This window comes from Corvus cornix, chromosome 2 (assembly GCF_000738735.6).
Source record: "Corvus cornix cornix isolate S_Up_H32 chromosome 2, ASM73873v5, whole genome shotgun sequence".
NCBI lineage: Eukaryota > Metazoa > Chordata > Aves > Passeriformes > Corvidae > Corvus > Corvus cornix.
In genome coordinates this window covers 152539399-152561403 of record NC_046333.1, presented here as the reverse complement: position 1 = coordinate 152561403, position 22005 = coordinate 152539399, and the positions used below count along the sequence as shown (strand labels likewise).

At 47.0% G+C, this 22005-nt stretch overlaps 1 protein-coding gene across 13 annotated transcripts in view; it reads right to left on the bottom strand.

Annotated features, from left to right (window-relative positions):
* The window catches only part of ADGRB1 (adhesion G protein-coupled receptor B1), a 283118-nt gene that overhangs the window by 150402 nt on the left and 110711 nt on the right, over positions 1-22005 (bottom strand). For 11 of the 13 annotated variants that reach the window (XM_039548691.1, XM_039548694.1, XM_039548698.1 and 8 more), the window contains 2 exons: positions 9546-9704; positions 1457-1564 (listed from right to left, as the gene is read on the bottom strand). The exons of 1 other annotated variant lie outside the window; for it this stretch is intronic. In XM_039548691.1, coding sequence (XP_039404625.1) covers positions 1457-1564; positions 9546-9704 — 267 coding nt within the window. The remainder of the gene's footprint in view (positions 1-1456; positions 1565-9545; positions 9705-22005) is intronic. One more of the 13 variants, XM_039548699.1, reaches the window with a different exon arrangement.

The following is a 22005-nucleotide window of genomic DNA, read 5'->3' as shown; positions in this document are numbered from 1 at the left end:
CTGATCCAGCACTCAGCAGCACGGCAGGAAGAAATGGCAAACTATAAACCTGATGGCTGAGTTAGAGGCTGGAACAGGAGCTCTGGGGAAGCACCTGGGACCAGAGAGAGTAGGAACAACAGGGGCCTGCCTTGAAGTGCCTTCCTTTCCTCTGCATTTCGATGGAGACATTAAGCTCAGCTGTACCAGGTTATAGCAGTGCAAGCGTCCTCCCTCTCCTGCAGGTTTTACCAGACTCCAGGGATCCATCCTGCAGGCAGTGGAGCTGCTCCCACTGGAGGCAGCAGAGTCTGTGCAGGGTAGAGAGGAAATTGAGGCTGTCCCCCGCTTTGTGTTGAACACTACAACCCCAGCAGTTGCCCAGTCCTCCCCAGATACTCCACACCGCACGGGTTCCTGATGCCACACAGTGGCAAAGTCCTCCTGGGCTGGGTGGAGCACAGGCAACCTACACCAGAATGTGACCCTCTCTCACTTATAATCAAATCACCTCTCTGAAGCCTTTCTAGAGCATAAAATGTTAGCAAGATCACTGGGCAGAGATTTTAACCTGAGCCAGGTTCAGCACACTGTGCTTTGCCTGAGACCCCTGAAGTGTTGAGATCCTGCCACAACACACAGCCATCAAGGAGAGCACAAAGCCTTTCCAGACTGAATAACAGAATCACAGGATGGTTTGGGTTGGAAGGAGCCTTAAAGATCATTTACTTCCAACCCCCCTGCCATGGGCAGGGACACCTTCCACTAGATCACATTGCCCAAAACCCCATTCAACCTGGCCTTGAACACTTCCAGGGATGGTGCAGATAGGACCTGGTATAGGATCTAGGTCCAATTCATTCCCATCTTCCCAGATCACACTGTCTGATATTATTACACATTATTCCCCTTCTGTGGCAGAAGGGTGGAAGGTCCTGCTGCAGAACCTACCAGAGACAAGTCCTTGCACAGCACTAAAGACCCAGGGACAGAGGAAACCAGTCCTGCTCTCTCCCCACCAAGCCCTGCTCACCCTCTCTCACAGCCAATGGCAAGGCATGACATGGACATCAGCAAAGGGGCTGCACTGCAGCAAGGGCAGCTTTGGCTTCATGAACCACGTGTGGCTGGATAATTCAGACAAAGCAGCGACTCAGAAGTAGGCAGGGTGATGGGAAAGCGCTCTGTGAGATGGATGCTCTCGTCAGGGCTTTGTGTCTGTCCCTTTTTGCCTTCTCTGGCTGATGGCGACAACACAAAACCCCATGGGGTGATGGGATGGGAACAAACGGGGCGATGACCATTTGTTCAGCACGTGACAACACGGGGGGGGAATGTCGCCCACACTGACCTGGGGGGAAGGAGATGGTTAGGGAGGGGTCATTGAAACAGTGCAGAGAGCCCAGCCCAGCTGGGCAGTGCAGTGACCAGAGCAGTGTCCCAGCTCCAGAGGCCGCTGTGGGAGGTCAGAGCTTACCTATTTGAGGTGCAGGGTACCCGTAGTGCTGCAGTTCGTCAGGGTCCTCTCGCTTTCTGTTATCTGTGGACCTCAGCGATTGGCTTCTGGAATTATAGCGTCCATTGGCTATGGCAAGGTAATGGGTCATGTAAATACACCTTGGTTCACTCTGCAAGATCTTTCACTACAAAGGTTATACGAATTAACGACAGCGACCTGCAACGTTCCCCTGACATGACCACCTACTTTCCAACCCCAGCACCCCTGGCCACCAGTTTTCCCTGAGGGTTCAGCACCAACCAGGCTGAAAGATGAGTCTGGCTGGTGGTCCAACCCTTTCTTTTTGAGTGAGATTTGGGACCATGCAGAGTATGATCCCTTATGTCTGGTCTTTAATTAATTTCAGTGGTTTTCTAGGGTGTCTGCACTCCTTGCTGAGCTTGGGGAGGATTTATCCTTTTCAGACGTGCTGGCACTGAATCCCACCATCCCTAGCGGTGTTTTGAGATTTATGGTGGTGACTGGCAGTGTCACCAAGTTTTTGGTGAGAAATTCTGCCTTGCAACCAGCACCTGCCTAGAAATGCCCTGTAGAGGAACCAGGAAATGCTGAGTGGAGCAGGCAGGTGAGGGCAGGTGGAAAGGAAAGGGATATCTCAATAGAATGTCTCCTTCACAAACTGTACCCTGCCACCAGCAACAAGGAGAGAGGAAATTCTGGCATCAGCAAAGTACCAACAGAGCTATAACTGGGAACTTTTCCATCTCAGTGAGCGACAAGCTCCTGACCCTTGTGTCCTACTGAAAATCTCCCAGTGGAGCCCACGGTGTTGAGTTCAGAAGGTAAATAATACATCTATTGTAAATCAAAGGCATTTAACTGTTCCTTCCTAGCCCATGCTCAGCCAGCTTTCCATCTTCATCCCGTGTGGATCAGCCCTGAACTGGCTGGAGGGGAAACTAAAATTTCTGTTGTCTGTATTATTGGACATGTTGCAACCCTCCCTAGCAAAGAGAGAAACAACCCAGCAGTAACAACTAAACCCCATCCACCAGGAGTGCCTGCTGTAGATCAGGAGAGCTCAGCTGACTCCGTCGGAGTCACATGGAATAGCAGAGAGCAGAGCTGAGCTCGAGTAATCTGTGATCTGGCAGCCAATTTGTTTCCAAACAGCAAGTACCAGACAGAAGATCTTTTCCCCCAAGGAGGTAAAACAGTCCGACATCTTTTCAAGAAATATGAACTGCCAAGAGATGAAATGGTGACAAATTTGATCCCAGAACCCCGAGAAAATTAATAAAGGTTAATGAAGCTTCAGTGTGGTGGCAGGAGTCTTTATTGCCATCCAAAAAGAGAAAGCAGAGGAGGCAGAGGAATGATTCAGAGAGTCCCTGCCAGGAGCCAGGCTTTATATTCAGCAGTTTGTATCAGGGGACAGTTTATGAAATTGTATTATTTACCATCAGTGTTGCCTGAAAGCAGAACTTGAGGAGTCTAGGAATTGTCACATGGACTCCTCCAAACCTTCCCAGCACCAGCTGGTTGCTGGCTGGAGGGGATGGGATGGGGTAGTCACCCACCTGCCATCCCCAGGGAAAAGATACCCACAGCCAGACATCAGGACCACAAACATCCTGAGATTTGCAAACACCTTGTTTTTGTCTGGCTCTTTCCTGGAATAGAAAGGTCTCAAACCCTACGTTTTTAACAGCTAAAAATCATGGGACTTTCCTGTGGGAGATTCAGTTCAAAAAAGACAAACTCTGAGTAGTTTTCCAATACTTTTTTTTTTTTTTATAAGGAGACAAGTTATTCCCATATTTGGGACTTCTCACATGCCCCCACCACCCATTCCTGGTTATACCCACACACTTTCATCTGCTCCAATTTAAGTCCTCTCCATGAAATCGTACAAACCACAAGAACACACAAAGCCTCCATCTGCAGCACATCCCATGGGCTCCCCACAGACTTATTTAGGCAGGGAGGAGAAAGTGGGGCTGGGCATCAAGGAGTAGATGTGGAGCTTGGGTGGCTTTGTCACCTGCCCAGAGCAAGGAAGGTGACAGGGAAAACCTGGGATTGAATATCCCAGAAGCAGTCAGTGTTCACAGAGGGACAGAGAGATAGGAGGCAGGACAGAGGGAAGGAAAGATAAAAGAGCAAAGTAGAAGTTTTAATTGCAAATCAAACACCCTGAACCTTCTCTCACCAATTATTTGGGACCCTTGTCGCTGACATCTCCTAATGACTTATCCCAGTCTTGAAGGACTGAATGATTTCCTTTGCTCCTTGACAGGTATGACAAATCTGAACTGTTTTTTCTCATGCTAATTAAAGCCAATCAGGCCTAGAGGCTGAATGAGTGACCCTTCCAGCTTCCCCCAAGCTTCCCCCCTGCCAGGGTCACTCCAATGCTGCAGGAAGCCTTCCTCCCCTTTGGAAAAGGACGTGCAGAGAAGCCAGTTTGTCTCCATTTAACAGAGAGCACAGCTGAGATTTAACCTGGGTGGTTTCCTTGGAGAGATGCACAAATCAATCCTGGTTCCAAACAAAGCAGGGAGACACCAGGTCCCTTAGGAACACGGGGAAGTTGGTGCAAGAGCTGCTTTGCTGTGGGTACCTGAACTTTATGGGGTGGAGGTCAAAAATTAAAGGCAGTGGGAACTGGTTGGATTTCAGCAGCCTTTTTCCCACAGCAGGGTCAGTGGAGAGGAGTAATTCCAGGATTAAGGGAAGACTTAGACTCAATTTACATCCCAGCTGGATGAGAATGGCACGGAAAACCCAAGCACCTTTCAAATGCTAACGGGAGGAATAGAGGGATAATGGTCTTGGAACCAACACAGGGATGTTTCAATTGCAAGCAGAGGCAAACACAGGAGATTTTGAAAGAACACAGCTCAAATGTGTATTTAGAAGATGATGAGTGCTGGCAGGAGCGGGAATAGGAAGCAGGTGACCAACACTTCTAATGAGAACATGCAATGTGTCAGACAGCACCTTGCAGCACAATCAAGGGAAGAATAAAATAAAGGCAGAGACTTTGAAGTGCTGTGGGCCAAGGTTTTAACATCCAAACATGTCTCACCACAGCTACACACTCTGTACTCATCCTGCAAAGAGGAGAGGCAAAGCAAATAGCAGGATCATGAAAATTATTCAGGCAAGGTGGGATGGTGGGAATGAAAGGATGAACCAGAGCAAAAAGTGGAAAGGGATTATTGAAAAAATACCCAAACCATTCAAACGTGGTGAATGAATCTCAGTGCAGTAAAACCGAAAGGAAAGGTGGTGGCCATAGAGGTTTTGGGGCATCTGTCAACTGCTGAAGAGTGAAAATGAAAAACACAGAATTACTAACAACCCCTAAACCCCAAAATCTCAGTGGATGGAGAAGAGCGTCATTTTGGAGGCCACTGGATATATTGCAATTATACCAGCTAAGGGAATGACCCAAAGCATTCTGATTTGAACATCTGAGGTTTGTGAAAACATCACTGGGGGAGATCTGTGACTCTCAGATGTGAAATGCCTGAACCACCAGTAAAAAAGGGGACAGGGCAAAGTCTCTGCTGCAGCAGCAGCAGCAGGTACCTATAGGAGCTCTTCCAGCTTGCAGTGAGTTCTAGCCTGGCCTGCAGGGAATGAAGATGCTCCCACACATGCCCAGGATATTTCAGCTCCGTGGTTGCAGCAATTTTTTTTTTTTTAATGAGAATCAGGGGTGGCAGAGACTGAGACTGAGGCTCAGCCTTGGGAATGTCATGTGGAACATGCATTCCTTCTCACCACTAACAGCTGAAGGGCTCCATCCTGAACCTGCTGGATGCTGAAAATCCAGCCAGGAACCACAGGACTGTGCCAGTGTCACCGTCTGGCATCTGACATCAGGATGTGGTCACCCCTTTCCCAGCCGTGGGGACCTGTGTCTTCTGAGTCTGCATATCCATAAATGTCAGGGATGGTTCTGTGCAGCCTCTGCCACATGGGATGGCAGGATTTCAGCTGGCTCCTCTGCCAGTTCTCAGTCCCCAGGAATAAAGGCAGGACTGCTCACATCTCTGATTGTTCTTACACTTCCCCGGCACTGCCAAATTCCCACACTGGGGTCAGGCCTGTGACATTTCCCCTCTGGGTTGGCTGTTGTCCATCCAGGCTCCCTGTGAGGACCCCCTGCCTGCCAGGTTGTGAGCAAACCCAGCTTCAAGAAACTTGCAGCCAAAATGAGCCACTGGAGCACTTCCTATCCATCCACAGTGGGTGGACCTGGGAAGTTCCTCTGCAGGCACTTTTAGGTTGGCATTTTTTTCCCCTCCCTTTATAAAACAGCAGCTCCTGCCCAAATCCAAGAGATGAAGACAATCTCCCCTGTCTGAGCTTCCTTTAGCAAGGAAAAATCAGAATTGCAACAAAAACTTAGTGTTTTCCTTCAGATTACATCTCTTGAGCTGCCACAAATAAAGGCTCTGCCTAAGCCAAGCTGCTGTTACCAGACAAAGTTTCCTTCCCAGTTTGGGGTGAGCCTCCAATACAGTTTTTCCTCAGTGTTTCACAGCTTTTGGTTTTGCCCAAAGACAACTTACCTGTCTCACTTCCTGCTGTATCCCTGGGGAAATTTAGCCAGAAGATCATCAAGCAAGAGACTCTATCACATAAATCAGCAGAGATGAGGGCCCAAATGAGTGGGAAAACAAAAAGACCACATAGAAATGGTACCTGTGGAGTCATTCAGCCATCCCTGTGCACCGATTTCAACTTCTGTGGCCTCCAGACAACGTGTTCAGACTCAGCTCTGGAGCCCAGGTGTCTGCATCCACATTTTGGTGACCAGGCTAGCACAAGTCACACCTCTTGGAAAACCTGAGAGGTTTTTCCTACCATTCCCACTCCTGCACACTGACACCTACTGAAGGCCCACCCAGGGCAACTCTGGAAGAGGAAAATGGCAGGACCTGGGGAAGGTCCCCCTGGGGGAGGAGCTGAGTGACAAGACAGCTCTGGAACATTTGCCGTGGCCTGGCAAAATAAAATAACCAATGAAACCCTCAAAGATCTTCCACAAAAGTTCCTCTCAGCAGCTCCGGGGAGCTGAGTGTCAGCACTCTGAGAACCTGCCCCAGAGGCTGGATTAAACAGCTAAAACACTCCTTCTAATCACTCATCAGCTTCTGAGCCACTTTAGCAGATGTGAGAAAGGAGAAGTTAAAGAAAAGAGATGGGTTTATACTTGTTTTGAAGGTGGTGGGGATGTTTGTATTATTTTGCCCTGACTTGCTTGGGCAGCAACTTCTCAGTGGATAAGTTTCAATTTGCCTCCACGGCAAAGGGGAAAATATCACAGTGCTCATCCCTGTTTTGTTCTGCTGTTTTATCAGGATTACAGATGGCCCTTTGTTCAAGGAAAATATTTTTTTCCTGCTTTTTTCTCCTACAAGAAAATTAAGATCTCAGCTATTCCACAATACCTGGAGAAGTGGTCAGGTATTATTACAAGCTGCTTAAATGCTGAACAATTCAGGATAAAGTTGTTCTCCTGGCCAATTCCTCTATTTTATTTTTGTTTTTCAATTTTTCTTTATTTTTTACTTTTAATTAAAAAAATCATTATAACCTTGACTGCAGCTTATAATGAACACTTAGAATAATAACAGTTCCAGGGTATGAACGAACATTCTACTCATCCCTAACAAATCTATGAGCAAAAGTCAATAAGAAAATAACAGTGACGTGTTTAAGACAGGATTTCTGTTCTACTTTTAAATCTCTTCTTAGGTTTTAGTACAGATCAAAGTAAAGAGAAGGAAAAGATGCAAGAAAATTAGAAACCCTTCTTGGTTCAAAAGTGCATCTCCTTGGGCAAAGGCAACAGGGGACAGATTCACTGAGAGGCAAGTTCAGAGCCAAGTGAGCAGTTTTGATATGGAAAGATACAAGGTTTATCTTGTAGTAGGGCACAGACGTCAAGATGTGCATGGAGAAGTCTTCTGGAAAGATTTATTGCTCACATATCCACTCAAATCCTTCCCAGCATGAAAACTTCAAAATGGGGCTCAGCAGTTTGTCTGCAAAGAGGGTCTTTGGACAATCGATCAGAATTTATTTATTTATTTATTTCAATGGAATAAATCAGTTTGTGATGCCCCACTCTGTGGGTGTACTCTCCTTCCAAACTAGGACTTTCCATTTATCTTAAAATTCCTTCTTCCCAAATAATCTGAGCTGAACTAATCTCATTGCAGTTTGGAGGAGGAGCTGACTGGGAATGCAACGGAAAAAGGACAGGAAGTGGAGTGAAATAATTTATTGTATCATAGCCCCTCCGGGATTTTTGCAGTTAGGATTGGCTTTGCTGAATGTTGTGTTCTGGAAAAAGTGAAGTAAATAATGAGTGCAAACAAATTCATTCTGCATGGAAATCCAGCCCAGTCTCCATGATCCTCCACCCCATCCCACTCCTTGCCACCATAACCTCAGGAGATCTACCATGAAGAAGAACCAAAGTTTTGCCCCTGGGGAAGGTCAAGGGAAGATGTTACGCCCCTTGCTCAGTGCTGATGAGGCTGGACCTGGAAAACAGGGTCTTCACCCTGGAAAACAGGATCTTCCCCCTCTCACCACTTCAAGAAGGCTGCAAAGGAATCAAACAGGTCTCATGGAGGGCTTGGAAGATGGTTAGGGATGAGGAAGGATGTCCTGCAAAGAGAATATGGCAGACTGGGTCCCCCCTAGTTTTTCCAGCGCAGAAGGGACACATTAAGGAGCTTTTTTCCTGTTGTCCCATGTGTTCCCATGTTCAAAGAATGACCAGCCCTGCAAATCCTGCTCTCCCACTCCCAGTGCCATCTCTACCTTCTTCCTTCACACGTTGTTCACCAAGATCACCGTGGCCCTTCCTCCAACTCCACTCAGGCACACCTCAATCCCACAGCTGGACATTTTTTCAGGATCAGCTTCCAGGTCCTTGCACTCCTACTCTCCCTAGCACAATCCACAGCTGAGTCATGACTACAAAGTCACCACCAAGCATGGGAGATACAGATTAAATATCCCTGGTGTGGGCAAACCTCAAAGGGAATTTAGCAATTGTGAGTCAAGGAGATGAAATTCAATATACCAGGTTTCATTTAAAAAAAAAATCTAAGCCTAATTGCAACATATTTTAAATTTATGGAAATGTTAAAAAATGCATGAAATCATTTTAGCCCTTATTAGAAGAATATATTTATGTCCTTTTATTTGAACTTCCCCCTTATCAGGAGATACTTCCCAGCCTTTGAAGACAGTTGAACTTTCCTTAGTTATTTGACTAGCCAGAGGAGTTATTCAAACATTCTTTACTCTGAATTTGAAATAAAAAGAAGGGAGTAATTATAATCAGCCATTTGCTTGCATTTGTTGAGCTGAGTTGTCTCTGCTGTTGGCTTTCCTCTTCATGCCCCTCTCAACTCAGTTTAAAGCAAAAGAACTGGGGATGAAAGTGCTGGAGGTTCACCAGCTCAGCTCATCAATATCTGGTGTGGGCACTCTGTCCCCTGTTCTCTGGAGAAGAGGACCTGGAAAGAGGATGTGTTACAGGAAAAGAGTGGAGCACCCAGCGAAGCCTTTGCATCACTCAATCTCTGTCTAACAGCCAGATCTTTCTCCACATCTTAGCACCAGGGGCTTCCATGTGTAAAAGAAAGGGACAGGGTCACTGCTGTTGAACTAAACCAAGAAGAAGCAAGATTAACATCCCTCCTAGCTTTAATTATTTGGGAGAACTGAAAAAAATGCCTTTGAGGACGTGGCAGATTTACCACCAGCATACAAAAACCTGATGTAAGGCTGATTATAGATTCCTATAAGTTCTTTGGGCTGAAGGCCGGGGAGGTGTAGGAAGACTGTGCCAGCACGTGCGCGTGTGCATGCGAGACAGGCAGGGACGGGCAGGGCCATGCACAGCCGAATCCACACGTTCCCCTGGGCTTGCTGCTCCAACATAGCCCTTGGGCAGCTTCCCCGAGCCTCTGGAGCACCCTCCATTTTTACGGGGATGAGGCCAACCTCCTCCTCCCGGGAAGAGCGCCCCGGCCCCACGCGTGCAAGGGAACATGCCTCCACTTACTATTGCAAGCCTTCCTATTGCACAGTCGTCCTTCCTCCAGGACTCCCTCGCAGGCCAGGCCCTCGTTGGGAAGGGGCTTGCAGGAGCGCATGCGGGTCTGCAGGCCGCCCCCACAGTCCTTGGTGCAGTCGCCCCAAGCCGACCACGAGTTCCAACCACCTGGGCAAAATCCAGAAAAGCCCTATCAGCTTCAGTGAGAGTCCAGCGCCCAGGGAGCCGAGGCAACACCAGCCTGGCAAACCCTGCCTGTACCAGCTGCCAGGACCTGAAACTGGGATGTCTTTAAAAGTGGTGGAACTGGACACTGCAGGGTAGCCCAGAGAGTCAAGAAGGGGAAGGGAGAAGCATTGCCTGCTTTTACATTGACTTCTCTTCAGTTATTACTATTTCCAGAGTTTAAGAAGTGGTTGGACAACACCTTCAGGCACATGGCGGTGTTCTTGGGGCTGTCCTGGGCAGAGCCAGGAGTTGGACTTCAGTGATCCTTGGAGGTCCCTTCCAACTCAGGATATTCTATGATTCTAACTAGTTCTGCTCTTCCTGTGCTTACTGTGGCAAAGAGCTCCCCTCTCACAAGACCCCCTGCCCATTTGGTGTCCTGTTGGCTTCTAACCCCAGAAGACACAAGCAAAAACCACTTCAAGGAACAAATCCATCATTTGGAGGTTGAGTCTCGTCCTTCTGCCTCCACACAAACACGTGATGTGAAGAGAGCTGGGCAGGGACAAGTGTTCTACCATCCATATTCCCCCAAAAAAGATGTTTCCTGTCCCCACACTGCAGACCGACCAGCCACAGAGAGGCACCGCTCTCAAGGACAACTTTGATGGGGGAAGAATGTGGGAATGACATTCTCTTCCAGCACCCTTTGCAGACCCCACGAGGAGCAACCTGTGAGCACCATAAGATGAAGGTGCATTTCTGGCTCCTCTCCCCAGCCATGCTTCGTGCTGATGTCAGCAATGCTCAGCTTTTCCCCGTGTACCACAATCTACAGCCCTGAAAACTGATGGGTCCACCTGGCTACAGCGATGATCTTGCTACTTAGGAAGGGAAATTCGGAGCCTCTGCAGCCTTCTGTACCCTGAGTCTTTACAGCCTCCTGCCGAGAACAACTGGCCCTGGTGGAATGTCCATAAATGCTGATGGCAGGACGGACTGTGAAGACCATCTGAATCTGGCTCACCTCCCACAGTCCAAACGCCTGCGGGGAGCCCAGCAAGGCTGAGTTTTGGGTTGTAAACGACAGCAGGGGATTATCCAATCCTTTCTGGTGATGCATAAACTGTCACATCCCTCAGTGGTCAGTTCGCTCCTCATTGGCCGCATGCAGCAATCTAAAATCTGCTGAAATAAGTCTTGGCTTGACTGTTCTGCTCCATCGTTTGTCCACCTCATGGGGAGGAGCAGAGGTGGCCCTTCAGCCCAGAGGTGGCCGCTTTCACATGGCTGCTTTTCCTGCTGTGAATTCTCTCATTACCCACAGCTACCCTTGGAGATGTTTCAGGTCCAGGGAATTCTGCTGTGTGTTGTGCTCAGGCACAGATAAGGATAACGAGCTAAAGATGCAGGGTTTTTTTGAAGACAGGAAACACTGGGAAAATTCTTGTTTTTTAAAATAAAAATGAAATAAATCCCCCCCTTTTTTTTTTCTCCCTTGCCAACAGTCAGAGAATTCAAAGATGCAGATGATCCACTAGAGCTGACTCAGCCTCCCTGAATTGCTATTTATGAGGAAACTGTGGCTGTACTCTGTGCTCTGGGCTCTGCTGGTCCCTACATGCCCTAGACAGGACACCAGCCCTGTCTGGAAAAACGAGCCCAACTAGGTGCCAGATCAGAATTTAGGGACATTACCAGCACCCCCTTGCACAGGGATGGGCAAATACTCATCCACCTCCACTGCAAAAACCCACGAGTTTATACTCTGCTACCTCCAGTCTGGCTGTGTTTTAACTTTTCCCTCCAAGACAGAAAATAAACACAAGCTCAGCAACATTCCCACTGTTGGTGGCCACGGAACCTGCTCAGATACTTAATCATGAGAATAACATGGAAAAACGAAGTGGGATGGAAATGGAGGGCAGTGAACCTGCCAGCAAAGTGCTCAGAACCTGATAGCAGCATGGGAAATGGAGTTATTACTGGCACACAACAAATATTTGACCTTGAAGAAGACTGTCTTTCCCTCAAAAGTCACTTTCTGCGCTGGTCACTTTTCTAAACAGCATGGGAACGCAGGCTTTTCTTCCATTTCCTGATGGGAGACGGATTGTGTTTCATTTGTAAGAGAAACCATTGGCATAATGAGACGTATCCCAATGCCTGGCTCAAGCTGATCAATAGGATATCTGTAACCAGACACGTTTAGGAGTTAATCAACTCCTGGCTTGCCCTTTTCAGGATGTCTTTTTTTAGTCTCACTCCCTTGCAGATTAGGAGTGAGGCTGGGGAAGGGAGAAAGCAGCTCCATGCAAGCCTTGGCTGGGATTGTGATTTATTTGGGATCCTTTTTGTTGAGACAAAATGCGTAATTGCTCCAGTGTCTTTACAAATTATTTTATATTGTGTTCTGTAAGCAAAATACGGACCCAGAGTTGTGGCAAAATATGGCCACCATGGTGTCCCCAGTTTGATGATGAATTGTGCAAATAGTTCTGCATTTTGGGATATGACCTGTTATGGCATTGATCCCCTAAAATATACATAGAAATAGATGCTGCCTGGTCTCACTACAGGAAAGAAAAAAAGGGAAAATGAACGTACCAGTGTTTGATTTCTTAAATCACAGAATCACAGAATGGTTTGGGATGGAAGAGACCTTACACATCACCTTGTTCCAACCCCCTGCCATGGGCAGGGACACCTTCCACTAGACCAGGTTGCTCCAAGCCTCATCTAACCTGGCCTTGAACACTTTCAGTGATGAGGCAGCCACAGCTTCTCTGGGCAGCCTGTGCCAGGGCCTCACCAGCCTCACAGAGAAGAATTTCTCCCTAATATCTGACCTAAACCTGCTCTCTTTCAGTTCGAAGCCATTCCCCCTTGTCCTGTCACTCCAGGCCTTTGCAAAAAGTCTCTCTCCATTTTTCCTGTAGGTTCCCTTCAGATACTGGAAGGCCACAATTTGGTCACCCCAAACCTTCTCTTCTCCAGGCTGAACAATCCCAATTCTCCCAGCCTTTCCTCACAGCAGAGCTGCTCCATCCCTCTGATCATCCTGGTGCCTCGTCTGGACTGGCTCCAACAGCTCCATGTCCTTCCTGTGCTGGACCCCAGACCTGGAAGCAGCTCTGCTGCTGAGATCTCACCTGAGCAGAGCAGAGGGGGTGACTCTTACTCTGCTTATCCTCAGCAATGGGAGAGACGGTCAAAATAAGATAAAAACTTTCATGATCTCAAATCCTTAACTGGAATGAGATCAGTTTATGAGGTTGAGCACAGATAACTTCCTCCCTCTCCTTATTACTCAGTTTCCATCCCATTTGTGAGTACTAAAGAGGAGCTAGAGAAGTACCAGGACACTTAGTAAATCAACCTAGGCATTTACAACCAAGACAAAGGTATTCCCCACTTTATGGAGCAGTCCTTTTATATCATCAGGTTGTACCACTGTCCTGACAAATTAAATGCTGCATGTTATTTATCTTGTTTATTGGCTGTCAGATAAACCTTTCGAAATCCCCCTTCTTTTCCTGGGTCTAGTCCTTCAGTGCTTCAAGTGATTTGTCTTTTTTAGTGGAGCTGTGAACAAGTGGTTAAGAGTCTATTATATGAAGTTATTCCCACCCCGCCTTTCGGGGGGAAAAATGCTGTGCCATGAGGAAAACACAGGGTTCTTGTGCCCACTGCTGCATCTGGCTTCTGGAAAGGAGCGGCTGAGGGAGCTGGAGGGGCTCAGCCTGGAGAAAAGGAGGCTGAAGGGAGACCTTACCTCTCTCTGCAACTCCCTGGCAGGAGCTTGTAGTGAGGTGGGTGTCAGACTCTTCTCCCAGGTAACAAGTGACGGGATGAAATGGCCTCAAGATGTGCCAGGGGGAGTTTTGGATTATATATTCTGAAAAATTTCTTCACAGAAAGGTTTGTTAAGCATTGGAACAGGCTGCCCAAGGAAGAGGTGGAGTCATCATCCCTGTGAGCATTCAAACAAGGTATGGATGTGGCACTTGAGGACATGGTGGTGGTGAACATGGTGGGGGTGCTACACTGGCAGTTGGGCTTGGTGATCTTTGAGGTCTTTTCCAACCTTAATGATTCCATGATTCTACGAAAAGAATGTCTACAATGGCTGTGGAATTATCTACGATGGCTGTGGTGTCACACAGATGCTTTTAGCCCAACGCTGCAGGAGACCCATGAGTGTGATGTGGTCCTTGCAGAGGCTGCAGAGCTGCCCCATCACTCAGTTCATCACTCAGTCTCTGCTTGTTGAGCTGACACAGCCCCCACAGACTCCCCATCTTCTAGAAAAAGTTCATCCCCTCTTGCCCGCCACATAATCCCTTGCTCTGCCCCTTCCTCCATTTGGAGCATGAGGCTGGACATTTTTTGGTGCTGGAAAGTGAGGAATCCACATGAAATGCAGTGCAGACTCGCTCTGAAGTTAATGGGACCCTTTGCAGACAGTCCCTGTTACCCCTGGGGTCCCGTTCCATGAGCTCTCAGCAAACTGCTGCTCCCGCTGATCGATGCAGGTTGAGTTGCCATCTGTCCTTAATCCAGAAATAATGAGGCTGCTGCAACTGCTCTATAAAGGATTTTGCTTTTCAAAGGCACTGACTCCTCTGAAGGTCACACACTCAACCTGTTCCCACTTTTCTCAGCTATGGCCCCGTAGAATCACAGAGTTCTCTCACTTTGCCCTTTATTCCCCTAAACTGGAGGAGCTGTGGCTCACGCCTCCATCTCCAGAGGTTCCCATCACAACCAGCAGCTGTCACCTTGATCACACAGCCACGTTTAACTTGTATTTTTTATTTTTGGAGAAAAGCCGAAGCTCCTAGAATGTGTTTTAACAAAGGTGGCTGTTGCATCTGAGGCTTGTGGCTGGTTGAATGCCTGTCATTCAGGGAGGCCTTTAATCCAGTTTCTAAGGAGTTTTTTGATCCTTCTCAGTCAGTTCTTATCATGATCATGGACTAAACCAAATTACTTTTCATGCAAGGCTGACCTAATGCTTTCTAATTCTCTGGTTAAATGGAGAAAATTCCAAGATGGTTTACATCAACCAGCAAGCTCATATTTGGCATTTCTCATTCTGAATCTTAAGCAGACATGCCAAAAGAATGGGTCTTCCCTACCGCAAATTAACCGAGGGGACTCCACTTAAACACCCCGTCCAAACACCCTTGATCTTTGGGAAGGTTTGCATCCTGATCCGGAGTTTATCTTCGCAGCTGACAGCTGCCATGTGTCTCAGATGCCAGTCAGTCAATCATGCCTTATAATTTAACAGCAATCCCTTAAATTAGATGGCAGTGGCAACAGCAAAAACTAGGGAATCAGCACGAGACAATCAATAGAGCACAGCAAAAGGGGCTTTGCTGACACTCCACATCCACTTCTGATTTTGCTTTTTTGGATTTAGCCTCTCACTGACCCCAGCTGAAGACATGTCTTCTTGGCAGCTGTCTCCAACTCGGCAGGTCAGGGCATTCTGTGTCTGAAAAACATGTCCAGACTGCAAAAACCCCACCACAGCTCTGTGTGCTACCACTGGGAATATTTGTAGTGGAATTTATATCACCATTTCTGAATCATCTCAATTAGCAAATGAGTGGTAAAAATGTCATTTCTTATGCAAATAGGGGGAAGGATACTGAAGGGAGATCAAGAGTGAGATTGTCTTATACCATGTGAATCCTAAATTTGTTATACAATGGGGTAAGTGGGGGAGCTGCTCCTTTATCACTCTCCTTTCTACTGAGCTGGAAAAGAGCAAGTCCAGAAGGGGCCATTTTGAAGACATACTTCTACTATACCAACCAGTGATCGTTCCCTGGAAAGTCATACATTCAAGTTTGTTCCTTCTGTGGACAAAAAGGAGAGAAATCTTTCAGGAGGATGTCCCCTCCTCGTGTCCCATGCGATGAAAGTCAACAGCAGCACAAGTGAATTGCTCCAGTGGTTCCTCCTCTGCCCTTTCCAATATAAACCCTGTGTAACACTTGGCTGTTTTGCAGATTGTGCACGTTAATAGCAAAAACGATGCCCCAAACTCCCTAAAAACCAAAATCATTCCTTGCAAGGACATGCAGTGATAAGACAAGGGAGAATGATTTTAAGCTGAAAGAGGGTAGACTTAGATTAGATAACAGGAAGGAATTCATTATGGTGAGGATGGTGAGGCCCTGGCACAGGATGCCCAGAGAAATTGTGGCTGCTCCATGCCTGGAAGTGTCCAAGGTCAGGTTGGATGGGACTTGGAGCAACTGGGGATAGTGGAAGGTGTCCCTGAACAAGACAGGAGGGTTGGAATGAGATGATCTTTAAGACCCCTTGGAAACCAAGCCATTCCATGATTGTTTGACTCTCCTCCATGGAAGGGAGATAGGTGAGCAGAAAAAAAATATAAACATGCATTAAAAGTCCATGAGCTGCCAGGGCAGGGTAGCCAGGGACTGGCTACTCCTTGAGTTTTCCAGTACTGGAATTGAGGGGTGTCAAATGAAACTGTCAGAAGGCAGGTGCAAAACCAGTAAATGACGTAATTTACAGACACAGAGTGGTGTCAAACAATGTGATGCTTTCACAGCACAAAAAGGTACCTAAATTTCCATGAATATAAAACATACCTGGGGGAATGCATGAAGGACAATCCCATAAACAGTAATAGACACAAACCCAGCACCTCTTGTTCAGAAGTTCCCTGGGCTTCAAGCTGCTGAGTTGTAAAGCTGGAAAGGACCTTCAGGATCATCGAGTCCAACCTCTGACCTTGTTGACTGAACCACAGCACTCAGTGCCATGTCCAATAATTTCTTGACCACTTCCAGGGATGGTGAATCCATCACCTCCCTGGGCAGCCCATTCCAATGTCTGACAACTTTTTCAGTGAAGAAATTCCTCCTGATGTCCAACATGAATCTCTCCTGGCACATTCTCTCTTTTCCTGTTGCGGGTTGCCTGGGAGAAGATGTTGAGCCGCACCTGGCCACAACCTCCTTTCAGGCTGTCTGGATGTTGTATGTTTGTCTTGTTCCGCTATCTTCCCTTGGTAGCCACTGCTAATGGAAGATATTGGGCCAAAAAACCCCTGATCTGGCCAACAAGATGGTTCCTGGTACTTTCCCATTTGCTTGGCCTCTTCCTACATTAACTTTAACACCGTGACTCTCCTTTATGGAGATGTGGTCAGGGCACAGACAGCTCCAGGTTGAGCCAGTATTTCCTACCACCAAAATTTCCAAAATCTGCTCAGGTGACTCATTTCTGGGCACCCAAATAAATGACAATCATTCTTCAAAGCTGCTGAGTGGCCAAAGCTGCCACTGATTCCCACATCATTCACAAGTCCCCGCAAATGAAGGTAACGAGGTCAAATTTGTACAAACATTTAGGACCAGCTTCAATCTCCCTCTGCTCTACAAATCACTTAGGGAAGATGGAAATGAGGCCAGTGTGCAGCTTTCAAGGAAACCCAGCACAAAGCTGTGCTTATTACATGAATCCCTATAAATGAAACACTAGGGATAAGAGAGATTATTTATGTGGAAATGGTGGGGGTGGTGGGCAGAGAAATGAGAAAGGAAATGTTTAGTCTGGAACAGGAGATCAAATAAAACCGTGGAAAGATCTTCCCATAAGAAAACCATAGAGACCTAATCACTTAACTCGTTTCAAAGCAGAGCAGGCAAAATATCAGAAAACAGAGCTGTGAAGAGAAATCCAGCCAGCACCACCGGGGAGGAATGAAATGCTTCCCCGCCCTGAACCTCTCTGAAGTTGTAAAAATCACACCAGAGCTGGGTTCACGCACTGCTTGCTTCTTCACGTTGCTGCAGACCCTGGGCAAAGCACAGAGGGGACACAGTGTCCCATTCAAATCTAACTGTGCAGCCCGAGATGATTGAAACCTTCCCTTATACCAGGGTCACCACCTATTTTCATAAAAGGAAATCAAAGGATAGCATTTGTGAAATTTCCTTTTAAAGGAGTTTCTTTAAAAGAAATGTTTTTAAAATGTCTTAAAATGTCTTTAAAAGATCTGTTGGGGACGTGGTTTAGTGGTGGGCTTGGCAGGGCTGGTTTAATGGCTGGACTCGATGATCTTCGAGGGCTTTTCCAACTCAAGCGATTCAATGATTCTCTGTTCCATCTTTCCTGGCTTGAAGGGCCTTGGCTTTCACCTATAAAACACTTGCAGAACACTGCATAAACCCATAAACACCATAAAATGTTGTAACATCCAGAACTCTGCAAGCCCGTGCAATTCCATCTTACTCCCTGGACAGCATTTCCACCTGAAGGATTCCTATGATCCCCAAGACTGCAGTTTCTCACTCTTCCACGAGCTGTGACATATTTCTTGTCACAAGAGCACTGCAAGGCAGGGCTGTGCCATTATTGCTTCTGTGAGATGAACTGGGGTGATGTTGTAAAGCTAAAAGTCTCGCCCATGGTGTTTTTACAACACTGAGAGAAGTTCAGCTCTCTTCAGGTGAACATCTTCCATGAGGACAGAGAGAAAATCATCCAGGGGGACAACCCAGGAGCCAAGTGTCTCCCCCCAGAGCATTTTTGATGAGGACACCACATAATCTGTGTCTCCCAGCACTCCTGGCTCCACGAACGGCTCCCAAGATAGAGCCAGAAATGCAAACTCCAGCTGAGACAGCACCTTGGCACTGTTAAACCAAATATTTAATGCTGTTTTGATAGGCACAGCCAATCCCTCTTCATACAGAGATGTCAGTGATGTGGATTTTGCCTGGAAGGGGAACGGAGGTGGCTGAAAACCACATGGAAGTGTTTTTTGTGTGGTTACCTCAGAGGAAGGCTGGGGAACAGGCAGGTTGTCAGCAGGCATTTCTCCCATCGGTGTCCTCTCCTCTGAGCTGTCGGGCACACTCACCCTGCACGGGAAGATGCTAATCCAGGCTGGGCAGAGGCTGCCATTCCCAGCTCTGCCCTTGACACCTTGTTGGTGTTTTCCGTCGCAGAAAGGAGCAGGTTTCAGGCTTGTCTCTGTGTCTCTGCCTCTTTCCAAGTTAAGATGGGCGCACCCAGAACAGCTGGCTCGTATTAACACTTGGGTGAGGTGAGGGGAAAATTGGGGGAAGCTAAACCATGGAATTGTAGAATGGTTTGGTTTGGAAGGGACCTTAAAGATCATTGAGTTCCAACCCTCCTGCCATGGGCAGGGACACCTCCCACTAGACCAGGCCAAGGCAAGATTCGGTAAAATTTTCAGGATTTAGACTTAATCTGATATTTTCCATTGCACAGGTAAGGAATGCCTTTAAATATTTCTTTTTTTAGCACCTTTGGGGATAGCATATCTAGAAGGGAAATTCCTTCCCAACACTGTGGGGTTAGGGATCATAAAATCATAGATTCATTGTATGTTTTTTGTTGGAAGGGACCTTAAAGATCATCCTGCCATGGCCAGGGACATTTTCCACTGTCCCAGGCTGTTCAGAGCCTCATCCAACCTGGATTTGAACACTTCCAGGGATGGGACAGCCACAGCTTCTCTGGGCATACTGTACCAGGGCCTCACCACTCTGAGTGCAGAATATCATCCTAAATTCCCCAATTTCTTCAGTCCAAGGAGAAGGCAGAGACACCATTGGAGGCACCCAAATGTAAAGCTGCTTCCAAGTTGCTTAATGAGAGTTTTAGGAGGCAGCAGCTTCAGTTCTGCATCTGGGATGATCATCACATGGTACCCAACATGCCTCGGCATCAAGGGCAAGAAATCAATATCATCAACCTTTACCAGCATTATAATGACGAGGTTAATATCGATCTTTTGACATTAAGGTGTGGTATGTGAGTCCTTAGCGTCATTGCTGGGAAGCTGAAGCTGCAGCACTGTAAAAGACTGCAGGCACAGCAATCTGCTCACAGATCCCTCAGAGACCCTGGATTAGAATGAACAAAGCAATTCTCAGCCTGATTTGTAATCGACCGTTCCCAAAGTTGTTGCCTTTTCTATCAGCGATGGGAGGGGATTATTCGCACGTGTCTGCTGTGTCCCTTCAAAGTCCCAGAGCGGCACAAGGAAATGCCAAATGGAATTCGTGTGGTCCTCCAGACAGCAGAATTGTGGTCTCAGCCTGTGTTTCTAGCTTGAAAGCTAAATAGGAGTTAAGTCCTTGTTCTTTATAATCTCCTGATGTAGAACTGACGTTACCTTGCTACAGGTGAGGCCTCCCTCTCCTGAGGTGGTGATTTCTTCTGTAACCACCACTAAAAGAAAACCTTTTCTCTAATGAAAGCATCTCCACGAGTATTTCTTAACCCTGAGTCTGCTGATCCAGTCCCTCATACCCATAATCTTCAGCCCTGAGAGATCAAGGTCTTAAAGGCTTAAACCGCTTCATTCCTAGAGACAAATCTGACGTGAAATTCCCTTGGTCTGAGGTCCCTCTTAAGAAAAGAAAGGCAGAGAATTGAATGATTAAATCATCACAGATGAGGAGATGCCATGAAGGCCCAGCATTTACCCAGGAATTTCTAAATGACTTTTCCTGTTGTTCCTATTTGCTATTTTTATTCCAGCAGTGTTAAGAGGCCTTGAGTAAGATGAGACTTGTTCTGGGATTGGCACTCCATGGGCAAAACAGTCACAGACAGTCCTTGATCCTGAGAGCCTGCATTAGGCTGTGCCTAATTACTGCTGTGATTGGAGCTACAGAGCGAGGGTGGTGAGTGTGTGTGGAGAGGGAAGAGGAGAAGAGTGGGTTTATTAACAGACAGACAGAGATTCAGACCACTTTACAAATTATTGACCCGACTTAATTGCTCATCATCATGTGCATTAGCTATTTTTTTTCTATGAGGGAAAGCAGACAAACGTCCCTGAGCTACAAGATTGTCTGAACAAATAGGCGGGTTCTGGGCGGACCAAGGGTGGTGTTTTCCTCCCAGCACATTCCCCACATTGACTGGAAATTAATCCATAGAAGAATCGAGGATGGAGACAGATGGTGGAAGATTTCCCTGCCTCCTTTTTTCCCTTTTGTCACCTTTGGTGCTCGGAGGAGTCAGGAGTGGTTGGGTTATCCTGGATTGCCAGGACTGTTCAGGATGGAGAGCCAGTGCACCAGGCGACTCCCTTTCCTATAACACTCCATGAAAAGAGGAACATGGGTAGATCCCTTTTGGATGACCTCACTGCAGCCTTCCAGTAACTAAAAGGGGTTTAAAAAGGAGGGAGAATGAATTCTTACATGGACAGATAATGACAGGACAAGCAGAAGTGGTTTTAAAGTAACAGAGGAGAGATTTAGATGTGATATTAAGAAGAAATTCTTCACTCAGAGGGTGGTGAGACACTGGCAAATGTTGTCCAGAGAAGCTGTGGCTGTCCCATCTCTGGAATTGTCCAAGGCCAGGTTGGACAGGGCTTGGAGCAAGGTTCTGTCCTGTGGGATTGGATTCTGTCCTGTGGAAAAGGGGTGGAACTGGATGATTTTTAAGGTCCCTTCCAACCCAAACCATTCCTCGATTCTATGAATGCAACATCCCCTAGACACTGACTGTTTGTCCAGCAATTCTCACTTCAAACAAGGCAAACAACCTCTCATAATTATATCTACTAATTGCCAGTGACTGCTATCTGAAGAGCTGTGCCATACTTTATTTTCCTCTGGAGTCATCTGGGATGGCCCATGAAGACTAAAAGCAGGAAGCCGGTGAAGGATGGATCTGCACTGCCTGGCTCCAGAGGATTCCCAAATGTCTCAGGTTGGATGCATCTATTTTTTTTTTTCTTTTGAGCACATCATTATGAGCCAAGAGCAACATCTACTGGCCAAGCTGTTTAGCAGGACCAAGTGTAGATCTGGCACAATCCATAGATTTTACACAGCTGTGAGATTTTTAGGGATTACCCAAGCACCAGGAGCAGCACCAGCACTTCCCAGCTGTGCAAGCTGCTACCAAAGCAAATATCTCAGCCCTGCATGCGGCTTTTATCCATCCCTAATGTGAAAATTGCTTTACAGGCCCACTCTGTCCACATCTTGATAGGTGGAAGTATCTGTGTATCTCCATTTCTTCTTAGCAAAGTGCTCCTTGCACTTCCCACTGAGGTTTCCTGGGATGAAACAGGCTAAAGGTGAGCAGCATCCCATTTATTGCCACCTAAACTGCAAGGAACTTTCCATGGCTGGCATTCAAGGGGTCTAACTTTATATATCAAAAATAAAGGGTCCAAATTTGGAGGCTGAGACTGTTCTGGTGTCTCCTGGTGGGAGCTAAGAGCATGTGTGGACTTCAAAGTAGGGGGTCA